At 39.1% G+C, this 21,621-nt stretch overlaps 1 protein-coding gene across 1 annotated transcript in view; it reads left to right on the top strand.

Moving 5' to 3' along the window:
• gfra4a (GDNF family receptor alpha 4a) overlaps positions 1-15,826 on the top strand; it is a 174,763-nt gene extending 158,937 nt beyond the window's left edge. The window contains exons 6-8 of the mRNA XM_017690393.2: positions 1,863-1,997; positions 11,477-11,661; positions 14,275-15,826. Of these exons, the coding sequence (XP_017545882.1) occupies positions 1,863-1,997; positions 11,477-11,661; positions 14,275-14,409 (455 nt within the window). The 3' untranslated portion in view covers positions 14,410-15,826. The remainder of the gene's footprint in view (positions 1-1,862; positions 1,998-11,476; positions 11,662-14,274) is intronic.
• Positions 15,827-21,621: the final 5,795 nt, after the last annotated feature.

Here is a 21,621-nt window from a genome sequence, read left to right as displayed (position 1 = left end):
ATGTGAACAAAGATGTGAGAAGGTTGAGAAGCCTGAAAAGGCTGAAATGGAGAGCAGAGTGCAGTAGACACACTTTAAACAAGCTCAGCTTCAAGCATGTTACAACATCAGTGGTTGTTCAAACTGGTTCAAATATTTTAAACAGAATACAAAAGAATTTACACGTATATATTACACATCGCACATCTCACCGAAATGTTCTACAAACTGGAATTTGAACAGGGTCTGTACGTTCAGCGGTTCAAACTGTATCAACTGCATTAGGAAAAGAAACAGCATCTATATCAGCATCTATATCTATATATCTATATCAGCATTTTGTCAGCATCACACACAGCAATGAAAGAATGTCTTTGTGGGCAGTGCAAGAGAGGTCAATTCATTTGAGTGAAGCCTGTTAACTGATTTAAATCAAGAGACGTGACTACCTAAAAAATACTTCTCCCTTTGAGGATTTATGTTTTTGTTATGCAAATGTGGTTCAAATGGTGTAGCAAAAGAGAAGGAGGTGTGGGGGGGGGGGCTAGAGAAAGAAATATAGACAGAGGGGGGAGCTCTGTGGCCCAGTTCTCTGTCATTACAGCAGTATTTTGAGAGGTGTTGCACTTTTGTGTTCCAGGACAAAGGAAATTGATGTCTTTAAATGAGCCCATCTCAGGCCACAAACCCTAGAGTGCAGCACTTCCACTTTCCCTCCTTTCAGCACGGCCTCTCTCTAAACAATGGAGATGACACAGTCATTTTCAGTCCCCACAGAACACACACACACACACCCCTCAGACAGCTAGAACTGCTATGATATGATGATAACAAAATGATAACAGCCCAAACTGTGTTATGACTTTTTATGACTAGTTTTAATTAGGCCTAAAAGTTTGGTTTGAACCCCAAAAACCCAAGAACTTCAACGTCAAGTCCAAACATTTCTAGACAGAACAAATTGTGGCACACAGCTATTTTTGGTCAAAATACCTCAGTTTAAACTGTGCTTTTGTAATCAAGCCAACATTAGCATGGCAGCAAATTCACTGTTGTTTCCAACTGTAACGTCCTGCCGTGTCTCTTTGTTTCTGCCTTTGTTTCCTTGTTCTCTTATGCTGTGTGCCTTTGTTTTTTTTGTGCATATGCTTGTGTTAGCCCCTCCCTTTGTCTACAGTGTTTGTGTATATACAGCCCTCTTTTCTCTTATTCTTTGGCTAGCATTACATTTGTACACTCTGTTTGTGGTGCTTGTTTATGCCATCATGTTCTCAGTTGGTCAGATCTGTAGTTTTCTGTTTTCAGTTCATGTTCAGTTAGTTTTCATGTTTGAGTTTGTGTTCGGTTCTCACTGCTCGTGTTTTCTTTGTATTTATCCATTGTTAATGTTCACTAGTCTTCTTTGTCAGTTTAGTCTTCAGTATTATTGTGTTTTCTGTTTTATTCATGGATCCACACACAATTTATATTCCTGCCAGTCCTCTGGATGGTTACAATAAAGACTATAAAAATGAACGCTTGTGCCTGTAGACCATCTCCTCATCTGCCTTGCCAGCCCCTACGTGACACCAACCTTGACAGTTTCAGTTAACTGCAACAATAAAATCCAGCTCAACAGTGAAGCCTTTTATACAGCAGCGTTATGTAGTGACTCATTTTATTCTTCAAAGCTTGTCCAATCAGACGACAGTTGCTATGAAAGAATGATTTTCTGGGCAGAGCATGAACAGGTCGATTCTTAATACAAAGAATATTCCACTAGAAATTTGTATGCAGGCAAAGACCTGCCTTGTGGCAGCTGCTTCTAATAAAACTATGGTCAAACACAATAGTCATTCATTTATTTCCTCTCTCTGTCTCTCTTTCTCTCTCTCTCTCTCTAGGGAGCACCATCACTCCAAACTACTTGGACAATTCCACTTCTAATGTTGGGCCATGGTGCTCATGTGCAGCCAGTGGAAATCACAGAGAGCAGTGCAATCTCTTCCTTGACCATTTCCATGACAACATCTGCCTGAGTAAGTCATGGCTCCCTATGCATAATGAACTAAATATATTTTAACAGTTATTAATCACTCACTGTAAGATACAATAGAGAAAGAGAGAGTAACCCTAAATGTCCAGTTTACAGGATAAGTTAACACTATCATCGTGTCCTCATTCACTGAATTGGGCATGGACCATGATCATAGTCTGTTAGGAACTATGCACATTATATCTGTCCACCTAAATCAATCCATTAAAAAATCTATGTACTTTAATACAAATCTTCAGTTCTAGACTTCTGACTTGAGGACATATTACCTTTGGATCTCAGTGCTTATTAAAGTTAACAGGATCCTACAAAGTCCAGATACTCCCATTTATGTGATGCATAAAAGCTGAAGATGTGTTTGAAAATCGCCCCCCAAAAAACATTCAAACATGATGCCTTGGCCTGGACTTTAACCCAGATTTACCCCATTAATCCAGGAGTTTGACAGTTAAAAACACACATACGAGTAGCACATATTGAACAAATGAAAATACTCAACAAACAAATTAAACTTCCTTCTGCTACACTAACCCAGATTCTCCTAAATTGATTTGCTGTTTACTTCCTGCACTTCAGTTGGGCCTTGTAGACCTTGGTACAAACCTCAGTTATATCCTACTATGAAGAGTAGAATAGAGAACACTGTCAGCAATGTGAGTGAGTGATTCCTGCATGCCAGTTTAGAAACTGTTATAATGTAATGATTAAATGGAGAAGAAGAATAAAGTAAAACCAAAGCAGTGGGTATTGCAAGGTGGGCTGTAAGAACCCAGCATCAAATTTGGACCCACCTGATCCAAGCTTGCAAAACTTGTAATATCTGCAATTGCAGTGTATTCAAATGAGGTTATTCTAGATATGTCTTGTCAAACAGTGGTAAAATTTCAATGCTCTATTACAAACTTTGTGGTCCGAGTTCTAGCCTTCTTGCATGTTACATTAACTTCAGATAGAGTATATTACACAGTGCCCATACAAAAAAATAAATGAATAAAAAAATAAAAGCTTTTACTGCAGCTTAACATTTTGTGCCTGAATTGAATTGGTCTTACTAACTTAAATGTGCTTGAAATGTGCACTGTGCAGATGTGCCAGCTACAGAAATAGACATATTGTATCAGCACTTGATATGCTATTGCCACTTACTATTTAATATTTCATGACTCTGACGGGGATTGGGGGCATAAAAATTAGCTAGGTCATCCCTAGTGAGAAGCTAAGAACAGAGCTGCACCAATACTTTATTTTTAGCATCATTCTGATAAGTAATTGGGTTTGTTCAGTTGATATTGGGCCTCTCTTTAGCATTTTCCCACAACATAAGTGTTGAGATTTTCTTGAGAATTCTTCAAAGTGGTACTTGCTCCACGCTGCCATCCTCTTTGAACTGCAATTTTTTTGTGGAAACACACCATGGACTTCATAATCAGCGCATACAAGCAGGCTAGCTTTGGGGTTAAACTTGTCTCTCTTTCTGTAGAGACGTATAGAAGCAATGCCAATAACAAGGCAGTAATAGGGATCAGTGAGAGAGCGTCTGTCAAAGGGAAGCTTCTGCTCAGAGCTTAGTTTCATGAAACAATGCTGCCTAGTTTGGATGCTTGGCTGCTAGCGGTAGTGCTAACTCAGAGGAGATTCTCTAGAGAGAGCTGGGCTGAAGATAGTTTGATGAGGGCCCAGGGAGTTTCTTCCCTTCAGCAAAGCAGCTTTTCCGCCATGGCTCTGCTACTCTATTTTGACTCTGTCTATCGGATGCCGTGGCTGGAGGGCTGGGCTTGCAAGACTGTCTGTGTATTGGTTCAGATCTAAGTGCTGACTCTGGTGACTTAGTAAATGAGCGTAATTTGGCTCCCTGAAGTAAAACTAATGGAGTGGACAGAGTCGGAGAAAGTAGCTAAGAAAAGAAAACCAAAGATCAGCTCAAGAAGCAGCTGAGAGGTTTTTTGGGGTATTTTTTGTAGAGGGTGGTCATTGAGACTTGTCTTGTTCATAGGGAAAGTGAAAACACCATTATCAGGTTTTGAGACCGTTAATATACTCTCACTGTCCACTTTATTAGATACACCTTGTATCTACCCTCTTTTCATCAGGTCCATATACCATATATTAGTAGTGCATTTTGAACTAAAATTACATCTGTCTGTTTCTATGCACAATTTTTTAGCCCTGCTGTACCCTGTTCAGCAAAGGTCAGGACACACAGGACCACCACTGTGCAGGTATTTTTTGGATGTTGAAGCATTCTCGGCACTACAGTGGCCCTGATAGAAACAGGTGGACTATGATCCGTAGAACTACATAGTAGTATATGACAAAAACAATACGAGTGGACATATTACAGTGATAGGTTAGTGAAAATTCTAATTTACAAATTTTCGCTTTACCCTAAATGTAGCTGATCAGCCAAGATATATTTGTTTTCCAAAATGTACTTTTTTAGCTTTGTCCTGGAGCTATGTGACTAATGTAGCTAACAAAAGATGGAAGCTTGAGCCACCAGTTAGCATCTTACAAACTGCATGACAGAATAATCCCATACTTGCCTCAGAACAGATATATGGTATGCTGCACTGATGTCTAACAATATACAAAAGCACATCATGTCATACAATGTGTATTAAAGATCAGCTACTGAGACAGGTTAAAGGGAGCCTGGCAAAGTTCAGTTTCTCCTGTTATACTAAAATATGATATCAAGAGTGCACCCACAAGCGAGTGTCCAATTAAAAGTGTGAAAGGAGAGCTTAATTAATTATTGATTTAGTCTTTCACACATGAATTTCCTTTTGTTTTTGAAAATAGAAGAATGTAGTACATGGGAAAAAAATCAATGAAAACATCAGTAATTTACAGTTTTTTGACAGCAAACAGGATACTAGCATTATGGCTACTGGCTACTAACTGTTTGGTAAGTTGATGTCTTTAGCTGAGTAAAGTATTTCACTCTTATGCTAAGGTATGCAGTCTTAGGATAAGTCAGAATTTTTGCAGTCTGACAAGTAAAAATCAAAGAAATGACGTGATAACAACATGGCTGCCCACAAAGGAAATAGTAATAAGGTGTAACTTCTCTAATTTTAAATGAGATTTGCTTTACATACAATATAGCAGCTGGTTAAATCTAAATCTGACCATATAAGTTCAGTGTTTTAAGAAGAACTTAAACATTAAAGTTATCATTCAAGTCACTGATGCTAGCTGGCTAGACTTTTGCTAAAAATCCTTTATGGTGGTGTCTCATTCACATTTCTTCACTTTGTACCTTGAATGTATGGAGGTCCAAAATGATGTAATTCAAAACTCTGACTTACCACTTAGTCAAATGCAGCATTCTTGACATCATGATTGTACATAAGACACGCCTACAAAGTCCTCTACAGCTAAATATGTTTTATGACTGCATAAAATGGTGCATTTGTCTGTATAAAATAGGATTAACTGTTTACAAATAATAGTTTTGCACAAAAACTCCATAGGAACCCATTCATTTTGGACTCTCTCAGGAGTGACCTCTCGTGTCTGACCAACATGGAAGACGTTATTGTGTGGCAGTTCCTCATTAGATATTCTCTGCTATAAGTTTCCATGACCTGTAGCTCCAGTGAAAAACTAAAGAAGTCAAATTCAATGCCATACATGTCTTTTCTGACCAACTACATTTGAAGAAAAAGGAGAATTATTGCCAAAGCATTGCTTTAACTTGAATTAGTGCTGTTCAAAGTGTGGCCAACTTTGCCAACGTTGACCCATGGGCCACACTATGGACAGCCCTGGATTAGGTTAAAGTGTTAGGTTAAAGTGTTAATGTTAAAGGTCAGAAAGTTACCCAAACCACACCCTCTCACCCAATGAGAGAACATAAGTTATTATATTTTTTATTTTCTTTTTAAATTCTATTTTTTGAAGTATTGTAATAGATAATGTAGTGTAAATGTGTAAATACATTTAAAAAACATAAAGCCTACCTATATTTCATTGCTGTCCAAAAAACCCATATACTTTTGTCAATGTTTTTTTTCTAAATCGTTTGAACACTTTATTTATTTAAAGAATTTAATGATGAATGGAACAATAGAAATTCCAAAATCACTTCAAATAAAACCTCTTTACAGTAACTTGAATTTAGAGCCAAGAATGTTGGAGAGTTTCCTTTGTTTGTTGTTCTGTCGTTTTGCCTCTTGGCCCCCCAGGACAAAATGTTTGGGCACCTCGACCTAAATGCTGTTAGAGTAATTCCATATTTGTAATTTATATAATCACTGTTCATAAATCTTTGCATGCCATGCGCCGTTATTTCAGTGATGAGTATTTGCTTGTGTTAACGGGCATGGCTCTTTTGCTGTCTGGTAGTGTGTGTGTGTGTGTGGATGTGTGTGTGTGTGTTAGACAGCCTGGGGGAGATGGAGAGGAATGCAGCAATTCTGACTGTCTAAATCAGCACATCTAAAACATTAACTACCAGACTGTTGCCATTGCTCTCTGCTGCGGGTCCACCATCACACACATCATTTCTGGTCTCTGATCATGCATGAATGTGTGTGTGTTTTTGAGAGAAAGAAAAAAAAAAGAGAAGTTGTGTGTTCCGCTTTGCTAATGACACATTTACACAATCATTATCTCTCTTTCTATCTATCTTTCTCTGGCTGTCCTCACACTTCCACAGCCCCCAGCCATGGCCGAGGCTGAGTATGCCTTTCTGTTTAGGCATAGCAGCGTGTGCCCGTATTGATTTGCGTCCTCATAATAATGAAGCGTTGCTATGAGTGAGCAACTTCAATTAGCATCAGCTTGGAGCAGTGGGAAATATCTGGGGAGAAATTCACTCTGTCAGCATTGATTCAGACTCTTCTCTCTCTCTCATCACTTACCACTTCATGCCTCCTGCAAGCAGCACAGTTATTCATAGGATTCAATAATTACGGCATCACGCTGCTAATTAAAGGCACATATTTGTTACACAAACATCAGGCGTGGGTGACACAAACCATAATGTCTTTCAGCTTTGATTGCACTTGAGCTCTGAATCTGAAGCAGGATCTATTAGATTGAACTCAGATGTTATTTATGAGGAATCTTTTATTCATATATTTATATGACCGTATTTTAATTGAAGTGACTTTCATGCAAAATTTTAACCAAGTAGGCCATTAAGACAAATTAGAATTAATGTATGTGCATAGTCATTATTCATATGGCCTGCTGCAATAAGTCACTTGTGCACTCAGATATAGCCTCTATGAGGGGAAGACCTCAAGCAAACGTTCATATTGAGGTTGTATATTTCAGTTCATCTCAACTGGCCCTGACTAAGCATTTTCTTTCTTGCATCTTAAGTGAAACCTTTTATTTAGCTATAAAATGTTTTTATAACATTTTTTAAGCATGGTCAACTACAATTTAGCATTAAACACCTCAAATATTTACATCCTTTAAGTGGTTCCTCATATTCAAAGCTGCACTGTAATTAAAATATTGTTTTACACTCTGGTCTGTTTAAATTATGTTTACAAGTTCTGAAGGGTGCCCACAGGGTTTTTTCAACATTTCTTTCCTGGTGCATATGCTGTGCTCTTCACCCAGTGCATTATAAGGCTAATTCATGCAAGCATAAAACAGAAAAATGCTTATGTTTATGAGAAGAATCACTGGCTACATGGTCCTTTCGTTTTTAACTCATACAATATTAGCTATAGTTCACTCATGAATGCAAAAGCACCACCAATTATGTGAATTAGAGGGGGTGGTCCTAATTAATTTAGCTGATTAAAAGCAAATTAGACCTATTATGTTGGTATTATGTTGGTAGGAGTTTGGAAACTACCTACACCAAACATGCTGCCCTCCATCCCACCCAACACCATCTGGCATCCAGGCCAGTGCTCATAAAACTTCTCAGAGTACGAGTGCTGATCTAGCATCTGTTCCTGCCAGTAAGGGAACAGTAAAAAAGAAAGAAATCTGATTTCAGCATTCCTACTCTGAGAAGCTTTGTGAATACAGGCCCTGATCCTGCTAACCAAAGACCACTGAAGATGGAGCAGGTTATGTTTGAAACTAGTGCTGCATTCCATAGCACTCAGAGTTCGGAAAAACTGACATAGAAATATGTAATGGAGTGGGATTTGAAACTCTGGAAAGATCCACCTTTTGAGTTCTCAGGCAACAGTCAAAAAGGCAGCACACAACAGTTGGCATACTCTCATTGCTTCCATGTTAATTTTACAAATGATTGTTTGTTGTTTTCTGTTAAGGAAATGCTGTAGTAATTCTTGTAGGTTCTTTTTAAGAAGCTTATCAAATTCCATGATTTGTCATGCAAACATCTGTTTGCTGCAAGTAATTTTCTGAGTAGAAGCACTGGAACTCATTCAAACAAGGAGTACCAATTTGGAAATATCTGACTTCTGAGTACAGCAGAAGCCAGCATATACAGTGCAGCAGACTCTGGCTCTCCAGGATGAAGCTGTCTGTTCTAATACTTCACAGTATTGCCGTCAGTGACACACAGCGTCTATCCTCATAGCTTATACCAGATACAGCACATATATTCTGGTATTTTATAAGAATTCATTTGCCTTCGATGTGACAGTGTGCATGTAAGACTTGTGCTGCTGTGTTTTGCCTACATAATAAGAAGCTGCATTAAAATAAGACAGCAATGTTTGTAAAGTGCCCAGTTAATAAATTGATTTTATTCAGTAGGCACTTTACAAATTTTGTGTTGATGCCCCAGCACTTAACTCGCATTTCAATAGGTAGCGTCGCAACGTGTGAAATGTTCTATAGTGATGTTCTTTTTATTAGGCTTTTCCTGGCCTCATCACATTAAGTCATGCAACTTAAATATTTTGTCATTTTCCAACTTTTTACCTATGTATCTATATTTTAAAAAGATTAAGAAAACATTACTTATGTTAAATGATCATAAATGATTCATTTGAGCAGGAGATTTCATGTGACATTCCAGTTTTGCCAGAGCAGGGAAGTACCTCAATGGAATGAGAATCCAGTAATGGATTTTTCCCCCTTCTTAACTACAGGGTTATTAGTCCAGTATCCCCTGGACTTAATGGCTAGCATCTCACAGTCAGCTGTCAGATTGGCTGTACATGTAACATTCCCCTGCTGCCATGCCTGAATATCTAACCATCTCATTTACTCTATCAGAAAACCCGACTAGAAATAACGAACCGTCAGTTCCTTGATAAGTGTGGATTCCCCGTGTGTTACTGACCATACATGTGTAGATTTGTGAGAGAACTGCAGTTCCAGTCATTTCCAGGTTGTCTGTAAAATACAGTGCAGAATGTTTTTTTTTTTTCATTCCAGTCCTGCACACCAGCACCTGATCCTACTGATCAGCTTCCATTGTGTGTTGCGGAGCTGAGCTCATTAGTGTAATCAGGCAGTGTTGTGCAGGGTTGGTGTAAATACCTGCCGACACTTCACTGTCGGTGGAGAGATTCCCCTTTGCTATACATTATGCTAACAATGTGCAGACAGTGCAGCTTCAGTCGTTGGTTGTCAGGGGCTAGGTTTGTGATGGAACCTTTTGCGTTTGCCAGTGCTGGAGGAGGCGGTCTTGGCAAGCTGTCACTGAATGCATGGGAAAGGGGCCATCTATTAGTGGAGGAAATGTTCCCTTGGTGAGTAGCTCACCTTAGTGTGCTATTGCTACTCCTCTGTGCCAGGATTTACAGGAGAATTAGTTACAAAATCAGTTCATCAGTTCACTATTTGTTGATGTCTGTAAGGCACAATTTAGTCCACACTCCCTGGACAGTCTCTAGCTGGACAAAATCAGATAGCAGACATTATGAGATGGAAGCATTAGGACAAGAAATTGGCTTCTTGTAATTTGTTTTGCTACAGACTGCCTGAACATTGGCTGCAGTTCTCCAGTGTCCAAACGTGTAAGCATCACGGGTTCAGTACTGGAGTTTAAGTGGAATGCTCCTTTAAAATGGAAAAGGATTGCACTAGGTCATTGGTCATCTGAAACCTATAACTAGGGACTGATTCAGAATGATTGATTCAGAATGAATGATTCAGGGACGCTAGATAGACAAGGCTCTGACACATGCTGGAGATGATGGATTATTTTATAGATTATACATTGTAGATTAAATGTGAGCTTTTCTAAGGGGCCTCTAATCTAAGCCTCAGATGTGCCACTCATGAAAAAAGTTTGGGAAGTTTACAGCATCACATTTCTAATTTTCTTTGAAGCATTCAGCAGTGATTACGTGTGAGATATCCTTGCATGTTTTCCGACTAGCATACCCTTTTGTTTCCTGTGGGTCTGTTTTTCTTGTAGTCTTGTTGTGAAATTCACCTATGCCTACAAGTCATGCTAAAACAGTGGGATTTCTTTGGCTATTTTGCATGTCACACAAATCAAAGTAGGCAGTTGTTGGCAGCATGAAAAGCACCAGGCTCTTTTACTACAGTCAGAAGTCTGGCTTGTGACAGTAAATGGACCTAGACCTTATAGCCCCACCCCTAACAATAACTATATGCAGCCTTGAAGCTCTCATGTCATCACTTAATGCTTCTTTAAAGGGGAATTTTTCAAATGCCTGCATGATTAAATGGTGAAGATGTAAACTATGTTCACACTCTGGTTTGATGTGAAATGCTCTGTTCTAGATAAACCTATTGAATCAGAATTGTTCAAAGTGGTTGTGATGGGAACCAGTCGTTGTAAAGATTTAATGCCCCTAAAAGCAAAAAGTATGTATTTTTTATCCAGCTACATTAGGAGGTATGTGCAAGTCCCCAAAGAAAACATGCTTTCTCAGATCTATCCTTATTTTACCATAATCAACATTAAATATAAAAACTCAAAAGACACATGTAGGTTCACTGATCATTATGGATGGAAAATAAAATTGATAAATTTGTGTTGTAGACATCATGACTACTGTTTCCTATCACCCATACTGTTAAGGACCTCTTTGAATGACTTTGCTTATGTTTTAATTGTTGGATTATGCAGAATTTTTTGAAAACTCTGTGGAATGTCCTTTTAAAAGACCCAGTAATTATTTTTCATGTGATCATTTTCCAACTTCTTATTGTCCCTTAGAATTAAATGGGCTATTTTATCACTGTGCCTTCAAAATTGATAGAAATATCTCTTCTTTGATTGGTCATCTTGTATTGTGCCTCATTAAAAAAGCAGTTCAGGCTAAAGGTAAAGCTATCAGTATAGTATGTGTATCCACATGCATCACTCTCTGTGAATCTGACACCACTGTTACTGTCACAGCATTTCTATTGATTATTCTGCTGAATGGTTTTCTTAAAATTCAGCGTCTTGACTGAATCCTGAGCCCAATGCTCAGAGAGACATCACAAGGAGACACAGCTGAAAGAGAAAGCTAAGTAAAGCATGCAATGTGGGTGCATTCATCTACAACAGATCCAAGGTAGTGACAGTTTCTGTTTTGTTCAAAACAGAGAATGCCATCCTTGCATTTGGAAACGACACTGACCCCAAATCAGCTGCTAACCAGCCAGGAGCAGCCAGCCCAAATACCATCACTCCGAAACAGCGCTTAGCTACCAGCACCACAACCACTACCACCATAGGCATGGGCATGGAGACCCAGCAGAACATCCTCCATCCTCAGATGCCCACACAGGTAAAACATACAACACAAGGTTTAAAAATTTGTACTGATTTTAACATGAAAATACCAGCTTTCCGAGACTAAATCGGGGGTAACTGCTGTGGAATTATTTGGCTAATTGAGTTAAACAACAAACAATCATGTTTACGGAAGTCCACATTTTAAATGACTGTTTCCCAAACCAAGGTACAAAAATGTGTATAAAATTTGACAGACATCTTCTTTTGAGACCCCACTTCTGTAGCGGGTGTTCAAAAAACGTTGCCCCTCATTTGTTCTACTGCCTCCATAATAGTGCATAATGCTTGGACCCCGATGATTGCCATTTGTGATGTAATTTGTAGACATTCGCTAATCAATCATAGCAGTGAACACAGTTTACAGAAATGCTCTACTTAAATTTCACAAACTAAAACCCTGTTTATACTTGGTCACTTCATGGTACTAGAATTTGGACTGTATCTTGGTAAGATTTTAGCCATGTGTGTTTACACCTGGTAGTGAAATGCACCTCTGGTTAGTCAGACTGATATCTGATTCCCAGCCATGTGCGTCCTCCATGATTATCTTCCTCATATGGATCACATGCCCCATGTTGTACTGCATGAGGAGGAGTTTTGGTTATACAGGGAGGGGTATTTAGTTTGTCGAATGTGTCTTGGAGAGATGGATGCATTTACACTGCTGTAACATTTGGCTCAAATGCATCTCAGTCCACCTCCTGAAGTAGTTTGAGCAATTGGATTTGTGTCTGCAATAAATGTCTCTGCGTTCACACTTGCATTTTTATGTGGCCTGGTCTTATTCAGATATGATCCTGATAGTCAAGCTGCATGAAGTGGCCGGGTGTAAATGGGGTCTGAGTGAAATGACTGTCTTGGTTACTAACAATTATAATATACGCATATTCACCTTTTTTCGACCACTGTTCAAAAAATGCTGAAGAAATCTGAATATTAGAAAATGAAACCAACATCACAAACTTATGAAATGTGACTCTCTTTTCAAGTTTTGGTAAGGTAATCATGGGTCTGATTGGTCGCTGAAAGGTTAACCGCTGTACATTAAATACTGTATCTGTGGGTAAAGCTGTATCTTTGGCTAAATAATGGCTGTGAAGTGCTGAATTACAAATCTCCCCCTCTTCACAAAAAACACAAAGTCTACATGATTCATGGACATTTTATATATATATATATATATATATATATATATATATATATATATATATATATATATATATATATATAAATAAAATCAATCAAAATGGTGAATTTTGCTGAAAGATAAATCTGCATGTATGATGAACATGATTGCACTGATTAGTACACCAATTGTTTGAGAATTATTAAAAATAAATATGTATTGTATATTGTATTTTGTTGTTCTATACTTTGTTCACTTTGCAACAAGCCTTTAAACACAGAATCAAGTTGCTTTTTGTGTGAATACAATACAATCATATACAAGAGTTTAAATGCCCCTAGTTAAATTGCATATTTTGTTTGTTCGCAGTAAAAAATGAGTTAACACATTTAAATATGATTTTTCTTCTTCTTTTTTTTCACTGCACAGTTTCTATTTATTTGCTGATTTTAACATGTTGGAAAAACATAACAGTTTAAAATGCAGCACAGATCATATTTTTTTTTTCCTGGATACAGCAAATGTACAGTAATTTTGTACTGAAATGTAAAGATGTTTTAATTTCTTTTCACTAATAATAATAAAAAAGATAAATGAAAAAATCAACAAAACCTAACTTGGCAGAGCCCAAACATTTGCATATGACTATAAAAAAATTCTACAAATATATACCATACATTACAATAGGCCTAAATTCAGCAGAGTGTAATGGAATACAGGCAATATGAGCACTACACCAAACAAAAAAGATCTCTGTTGAACAGCCCAGTTTTATTCTTATGAATAAAACTTTACTGATTATAAATGTTCAGAATCGACTACAGACAGCATTTTTTTTTCAATATTCATATAAAAACTGAGCAAGTGCTGATACAAACAAACCATCCAACCCATCTTTAAAAACTTAAAATTTTTAATTGAAGTATTTCACTTAAGAGCATGTATAAGTGGGCTATTATGGTGAAATTACTCAGATGCTCTACTGCTTCACAGGAAGAAATACACAGCTAACAACATGACATCATACGTTGTGAGTGTATGCTTGATTTGTTACAGGACTGGATTGGAATCATTCTTTTCTTTTACTCCAGTTTCTGATCCAGCCTTTTCTACCAGTTTCATTCTGGATATCTGGTATCGGATTGGTGCCATCTCTAGAAATCTGCTGTAACTTTGCAGAGTTGATACAGCTGATTCTCCACCTTCATGCGCATGCAGCTACAGCACCTGGCATTAGGTATACGTGTATGTGCGAGTTCAGTTCCTCGTGTGCAAGCTAGTCTACTGACTCAAGACATGAGAACAGAGGGTCAAGAGGGGGCAAGATGATAAATGTAAGGAGGCAGAAAAAGAAACAAAAATAAGAGGAAAGACAAGGCAAAGAACAGGATGAACATCAGATCGAACAAAAATGATGTGTAGACATGCAAACCCTGATACATCACACAGCTAAACTCTCTCTCTTCTTTCCTCTCGTAGATGAACGACAGAGACAGACTGTGGAGCGACTCCACCCTCCCCTCACCTGATCTCTATGACAACAGCCCTGGACGTCCTGGCTCTGCAGTGTCCGTCTGGTTCCTCTCAGTTCTGCTGCTGGCCCTTCACTTCTAGAATCAAAAGCAGCCAATTGTAGCTCAGCAGCATGGAGTCAGGACAGTTTGTGTGTGTGGCTGTTTATGAATCTTAACCATTTATGGATTTCATCATTAATAAAAAAAAAAATTTTAAGTCCCTGGAGAAAAGATAGAATGGATTATGAGAGCACAAGAGAGATTAACAAACTTTTCCAAAAACATCAAAAAAAGAAGAAAAAAAAAAAAAACATGGCCGAGTTTTCAGCCCTCAATGTGAAGTAGTGATTTATTTTATGAGCACACAGCTTTACGACAGTGGACCAGTTTGCTTGAGACCGAACTGGAGTAAAGAGTGTGTCTATGTATGTGTTCATGTGTAAAACTCTTTCTCCTATGGTCTCTCTGTAAAACAGACCCAAGTCTGGAGTGCAAAAACTAAAAGAACTGCACTAGAACTTCATATAATCCCTCTTTTTTAAACCATCCTTATTTCAATTCCTATTTTTCCAAAGTTAATGAGCTGATATAATGATTTTGGTACATATGTGTTAACTGAAGGACACAGTTCTGTAGCATATGCATATGGGACAAAGCACAGCTACCAGTGTCTTGTTGGAGAGTTGAATTCTTACGCTAGTTGTTGTGACGAGGACTCTTCATGAGAAGGCACTTCGTTGCTGATGGGCTCACAGAGATGTTTAAATAAGATGATGTTCTTTATTTTTGTAATGTGGATGAGATGTTCATATCATTAGTGAAGTCCTCTCTTACTTTACAGTCTGGACTTTTCCTCTGCAGTAAAATCTGCACGTTACAATCCCTTTCTTTTAAACTCAGACTGAATCGCCATGTGTTTTGGACTTTAAAATCTTTCAGTAGGACATGAGTGGAAAATCACCTTTATTTTAGAAATGTTATGGAAGCCACACAAGCTGAGGAAAACGTAACATGTTAAACAGTGGCCAAAGTGTTGCGAAACAATTTCTCGATCAGTTTTCAGCTGATGTTATCCATGTCAGTATAACGGAGAATACTTGAGTGTCTAAAACACTTTCACCAGCCGCGTGGACTTTGCAGTGGCCATGTCAACGGAAACTGAAGCACAACTCAAGCAAGTGAAACCTCCTGTGCATTCGATATCCAGAAGCCATAATATTTATTTTTATCACTCACTGCTTATCACAACACTGCTATATCTCAGCCAATCAAGAAGAGCACAAAGAGCAACGCTGTTGTCCCACTGAGGATCTGAGGACTGCTTCTGTCATAAGCAGCCAGCCAGTACTGCTAGTCTGTCTGGGCTGCATCAGCGAGAACTTATTTAAACCCCACCCCCAAAGACTATTGACCAATCAGCTTCTTGTGGCACAAAAAAAGGATCAGGCTGGCAACTGGGTGGAGTTTGTGGGTTTAATACATGTAATTTCCTGAAAAATAAAGCTGCCATATGAGGACATGTTGAGTGTATTTATAAAGTAAGTTTTTGTTTTTCGGCCAGCACTGAGAGAATAACAGAAAGAGGCAAGAGAACACCATTTCACCTACTTTTTATGCAGAGGTTAACCTTTGGCCGCCTGTCTGCAGGCTGTGGGTCAGCAAACAACCATGCTGCCCTTTAGCACAGGTCAGCCACAAACAACAGCCACACACTCTCTCTCTCTCTCTCTCTCACACACACACACACACAGTTTCACTACTTGGAAGCATTCAGGATAAACCAGTGGGGAACCCTCAAGGCCTTCTAGGCCTTCAGAGATGGTCTAATGATGTAAAGTTTTAGTTGGAAACCAAAGGAAAGTAAAGTTGGAAACCAATCTTGAAACTCACAATGAAAATTGTCCAATCAGGACTTAAATTACTGTATAATTCAATGTTGAAGATGTAAACAATCATTCAGAGTGATTTGATGTGAAATCCTCCATTGTAGAGAAGCTTACAGAATCAGAACAGTTCACAGTGGTGGTGATAGAAACCAAATAGCCGAAGAGTTTAATCCCACTAAAAGCTACATTACAGAATGTAAGTAGATGAAATAATTATGCACGCAGTGTCTGGCATCAGACGTTGTTTTAGGATAGTTTTTAGATAAGCTTTTGGCTTAAAATGTGTTTTTTTCAAAGCTTTTCATGGCAGAGAGGTACATGCAGGGCACTGTAAGGCCAAACAGCCCCCAAAGAAAACAATTTTTTTCCAGTTGCCACTATTTTACAACAACATATAAAATGCATATACAAAAGTGAAATACATATGAAAATACAAATAAAAACTCAGAACACAAGTAGGTTCACTTGTCAATTTGGGCAGTAAATAAACTGGTTATATTTGCGTAAACATTGCATCCCCTTTTCCCCATAACCACCACTGTAAACAAAACCAAGTCGAGAAGTTTCGCTACATTAAACCATTTCACTTTAAACTACTCTGAACAACTTTTTTTTACATCAACAATTTAATTATGCAGAAATAAAAAGGTAGAATTCTTCTTTAACAACCAACATGACTAGGAAGTAGCAGTGAAATTAAATCATATCACATTTTGATTTACAATAAGGAGGAACCAATTTCATGAGGAAAAAAAGTTACTCCAGTCAAGTGGTCACCAATCCTTCCTCTTGGAGATCTACTTTCCTGCAGAGTTTAGTTCCAACCTGCATCTAACATGGTGCCTTGCCTTTAACTAATATTGATGCATCAGATCCGGCAAATGAAGGACTTCTGATGAAGTTAACCAGCTGGAGCAGGTGTGGCAGACTGCAGTTGAAACTAGGCTCTGCAGGAAGGTAGATCTCCAAGACTAGGGTTGGTGACATATGTGACTGACTATGAATACAAGCTGTAGTCTAACCAGGGCTCTTTACTGAGTAATTATAAAACTGCAACAGGTTTATACCTTATCTGCAAAAAAGTATATATTACTAAAATGACATCACCTGCAAAGGTAATATACACTGCTCAAAAAAATAAAGGGAACAGTCAAATAACGCATCCTAGATCTGAATGAATGAAATATTTTCATTGAATACTTTGTTCTGTACAAAGTTGAATGTGCTGACAACAAAATCACACAAAAATCAATGGAAATCAAATTTATTAACCAATGGAGGCCTGGATTTGGAGTCACACACAAAATTAAAGTGGAAAAACACACTACAGGCTGATCCAACTTTGATGTAATGTTCTTAAAACAAGTCAAAATGAGGCTCAGTATTGTGTGTGGCCTCCACGTGCCTGTATGACCTCCCTACAATGCCTGGGCATGCTCCTGATGAGGTGGCGGATGGTCTCCTGAGGGATCTCCTCCAAGACCTGGACTAAAGCATCCGCCAACTCCTGGACAGTCTGTGGTGCAACGTGGCGTTGGTGGATGGAGCGATACATGATGTCCCAGATGTGCTCAATCGGATTCAAGTCTGGGGAACGGGCGAGCCGGTCCATAGCTTCAATGCCTTCATCTTGCAGGAACTGCTAACACACTCCAGCCACATGAGGTCTAGCATTGTCCTGCATTAGGAGGAACCCAGGGCCAACCGTGCGAGCATATGGTCTCACAAGGGGTCTGAAGATCTCGTCTCGGTACCTAATGGCAGTTAGGCTACATCTGGCGAGCACATGGAGGGCTGTGCGGCCCTTCAAAGAGATGCCACCCCACACCATTACTGACCCACTGCCAAACCGGTCATGCTGAAGGATGTTGCAGGCAGCAGATCGCTCTCCATGGCATCTCCAGGCTCTGTCACGTCTGTCACATGTGTGACACAGTGTGAACAATCCTGGTGTTCTCTGGCAAATGCCAAGCGTCCTGCATGGTGTTGGGCTGTGAGCACAACCCCCATCTGTGCACGTCGGGCCTTCATACCATCCTCATGTCGGTTTCTAACCGTTTGTGCAGACACATGCACATTTGTGGCCTGCTGGAGGTCATTTTGCAGGGCTCTGGCAGTGCTCCTCCTGTTCCTCCTTGCACAAAGGCGGAGGTAGTGGTCCTGCTGCTGGGTTGTTGCCCTCCTATGGCCTCCTCCACGTCTCCTGGTGTACTGGCCTGTCTCCTGGTAGCGTCTCCAGCCTCTGGACACTACGCTGACAGACACAGCAAAACTTCTTGCCACAGCTCGCATTGATGTGCCATCCTGGATGAGCTGCACTACCTGAGCCACTTGTGTGGGTTGTAGAGTCCGTCTCATGCTACCATGAGTGTGAAAGCACCACCACCATTCAAAAGTGACCAAAACATCAGCCAGAAAGCAGAAAGGTACTGAGAAGTGGTCTGTGGTCCCCACCTGCAGAACCACTCCTTTATTGAGTGTGTCTTGCTAATTGCCAATAATTTCCACCTGTTGTCTATTCCATTTGCACAACAGCTGTGAAATTGATTGTCAATCAGTGTTGCTTCCTAAGTGGACAGTTTGATTTCACAGAAAGTTTGATTTACTTGGAGTTATATTGTGTTGTTTAAGTGTTCCCTTTATTTTTTTGAGCAGTGTATGTTAATATTTGTGCAAGCCTCAATTAAAACATATGGAATGTGCTTTACAAGCTCTGTTGTTACAAGTGTTAGTTTAGTGCTAATGTACTATTGGAAACCCTGTTTTTGAACTAGCCGAGTTTAGCTTTACAGTGGAGGTTTTTTTTCCTCTTTTTTATGGAGCTCTAACATTTGTAGCCCAAATACGAGTTCTAGATCGTTGTTTGTATTAACTGTTATTTCTGTATTATTATTTAGTTAAATCCACTCAGAGGACACCAAAATGGAGGAAAAACATCAAACCAAGCATGTAAATAATACGGGAACTAGAGGTGATGATGAAAGAAATAGCCAAAAGGACAAAAATCCTCACTGAAAAATAAGATAATTGTGGGGTAATGAATGAGGATGGGCAGGTACAGCAGAGGCAGTGTCGGTGATAAATTTAGATCCTCACCTTGTCAGCTTTTACAACCTAAGACAAGTGTGAGACTGTCGTAAGGTTAAGAAAACATTTAAGAACAAAATATTTTCAAGAATAACACGTTCTTAGAATTATTCTTAGGAAAATAGTTAAGTTAAAAAAAAGATAATTCTTAAAAAGTTATGTGAAGAATAACAATTTTTCAACTTTTTTTCACTTTCATGAATCCGGCCCGTCATCTTATCTTGCGCTGCCTGTCCCTTCACCCTCTCTACCACTCCCTCAGAGAAGATCACTCTTTGTCAGCATGGACCACGCTTTACCGTAGTTAAACAAACATCACTTCACCAAATGCATATTTAACTCAAGCCAAGTTCTTGTCCAATTAAGCTGATGTGCGCCGACATGCCTGGCTGAACAGAGACATGTGAGTTTGTCTGACAGCTTCCTCTCCAAATCGTACTTTCCTGCATGGAATCTAATTGCAGCTGACTCTTCTGCAGGAGGCCATAGCGGAGAGTGGCAGCTAGCCCAGCTAACTGCTAATAAGACGGGCCAAAACCAGTCGCATTCCTTGCAGAACTTTGCAGCGATGGTCCATGAAGGTCATGGATAATTTGTCATATTTTAGAAGTGAACTGAGAGTTGTTGTGACAACTTCTCAATCCGCAGCCGTCGAAGGCGGGTAGAGATGGCAGGTCATCTGTGGGAATCGAAAGTGTGAAGTGCTAGAATTCGGACTGTATGGCATTCGGTCACTGTTAACGTGTAAATCTCACAAAAGGATCAGGTGTGAGACCAGTCGACACTTTTTTCATGAGCCTCCTGAGTGAGATTTGCAGTACATTGAACACAGCCCTGAGGCTCGCCCATTATAACGGCAGGGACAGTGGACAGGGAGTAAACAGAGCCATCCTGGGTCAGGATCGAAAAACAAAAAAACAACAAACAAACAAATAAAGCACCTTTTTTTAAACACTCATTAACTCACTTTTTAAAGGTTAGCATTTTTGCAGCTTGTGAAAACACCTGATTACAGTTTTGAATTACATTAGCTCTGACTACTGTAATTATCCTCCAATAATACATATGGGGTGTATGTATTATACCCCAAATGTGTGTTCTTTTGTTGTAACTCCTGAATCCCATTCAATATATTGCAGTTGTAGTGCTCAGTTTGTCAAAATACATATTCACACTGGATCACTAGAGTCGCTACATGACACTTTTTTTCATTTAAAATGCTATGCTACTGAGCTGAACTGTGTTGTTGAAGGCAATCAAAGCCAAGTCAATTGTGACAATGACACCATTCTAATGATCACCTGATATAATGACAAAAAATGATGATGCACTCTAAATTGTGAAAGAGCAATATGTAGTATTTTTAACTGAAAGAAGCAGCATTAAGTGTGGAGAGTAAAAAGGAACACTCTTAAATATGATGTGAGTGCTGCGTGTCACCCTGTAACATCTGCAATAGTACTTTAAAAGTCAGAGGTACCACAACCGATCTGGCAGGAGTTTTCAGACCTTGTCATATACATGGCACAAAAAGAAGGTATGACTCGATATTCTGGTCTCAAAATGCAAAAATCATCAGTATACTTATAAAGAAATGATGACAATAGAAGACTCACTCACTTACTTGGAGGACACACCCTCACCAAGTTTTGACTGAGCGCAAACATTCTTTCAATGCAGTTTCAAAGGCAGAGTTATCCTCTTGTGGGGGTTCAAAGCACAACCCACATTACAAAATGTTCTTCCACACGTTGCATGCAATTGCAACCTTTCCACCAAAAGGTCTCCAAATTCCCAAATCATACATAGTGCTGCTTTAAATGGATCTCTACCCTCTCAAATTAAATTAAGACACTCATTTCATTCTTGGCCCACAACTGCAGTGACCGTTCAGTTTTTTGCTATATGATCCACAGCAGGCAGTATTTTATGGCATTACTGACCAGCAGAGAGACGTTTGCTTAAATTAACAGCTGGTGAGCTGATTGTTCACCACTTGATTCATTTCACACATAGGTTTGCTAATGTGTGGTAACTTCTGCCTTTCAGCAAACTCCTGGAGGTATATGATAAACTATATTACTGATGCATTTTTACCACTATTCAGTAAAGCAGTATCACTCAATGTAGTACTAATGGAGGAGTAGGGATCCATTGTATTCATACCCTTATCTGTGTGCCACAAATTCTAACTGGGTTTAGTGCCGCAATTAAAAATAATAATAAATAAGGCTGCCATATGATTTCCTGGACACAAAATCTTTACCAATGTTTTCTACCTTTGTAGGACACGGACCCTTTAGTGCTTCTTACATCATACCAGAACAAAACAACTGGAC

Source organism: Pygocentrus nattereri, chromosome 5 (genome assembly GCF_015220715.1).
Source record: "Pygocentrus nattereri isolate fPygNat1 chromosome 5, fPygNat1.pri, whole genome shotgun sequence".
Taxonomy (NCBI): Eukaryota; Metazoa; Chordata; class Actinopteri; order Characiformes; family Serrasalmidae; genus Pygocentrus; species Pygocentrus nattereri.
This window is presented reverse-complemented; position numbering and strand designations above follow the sequence as displayed.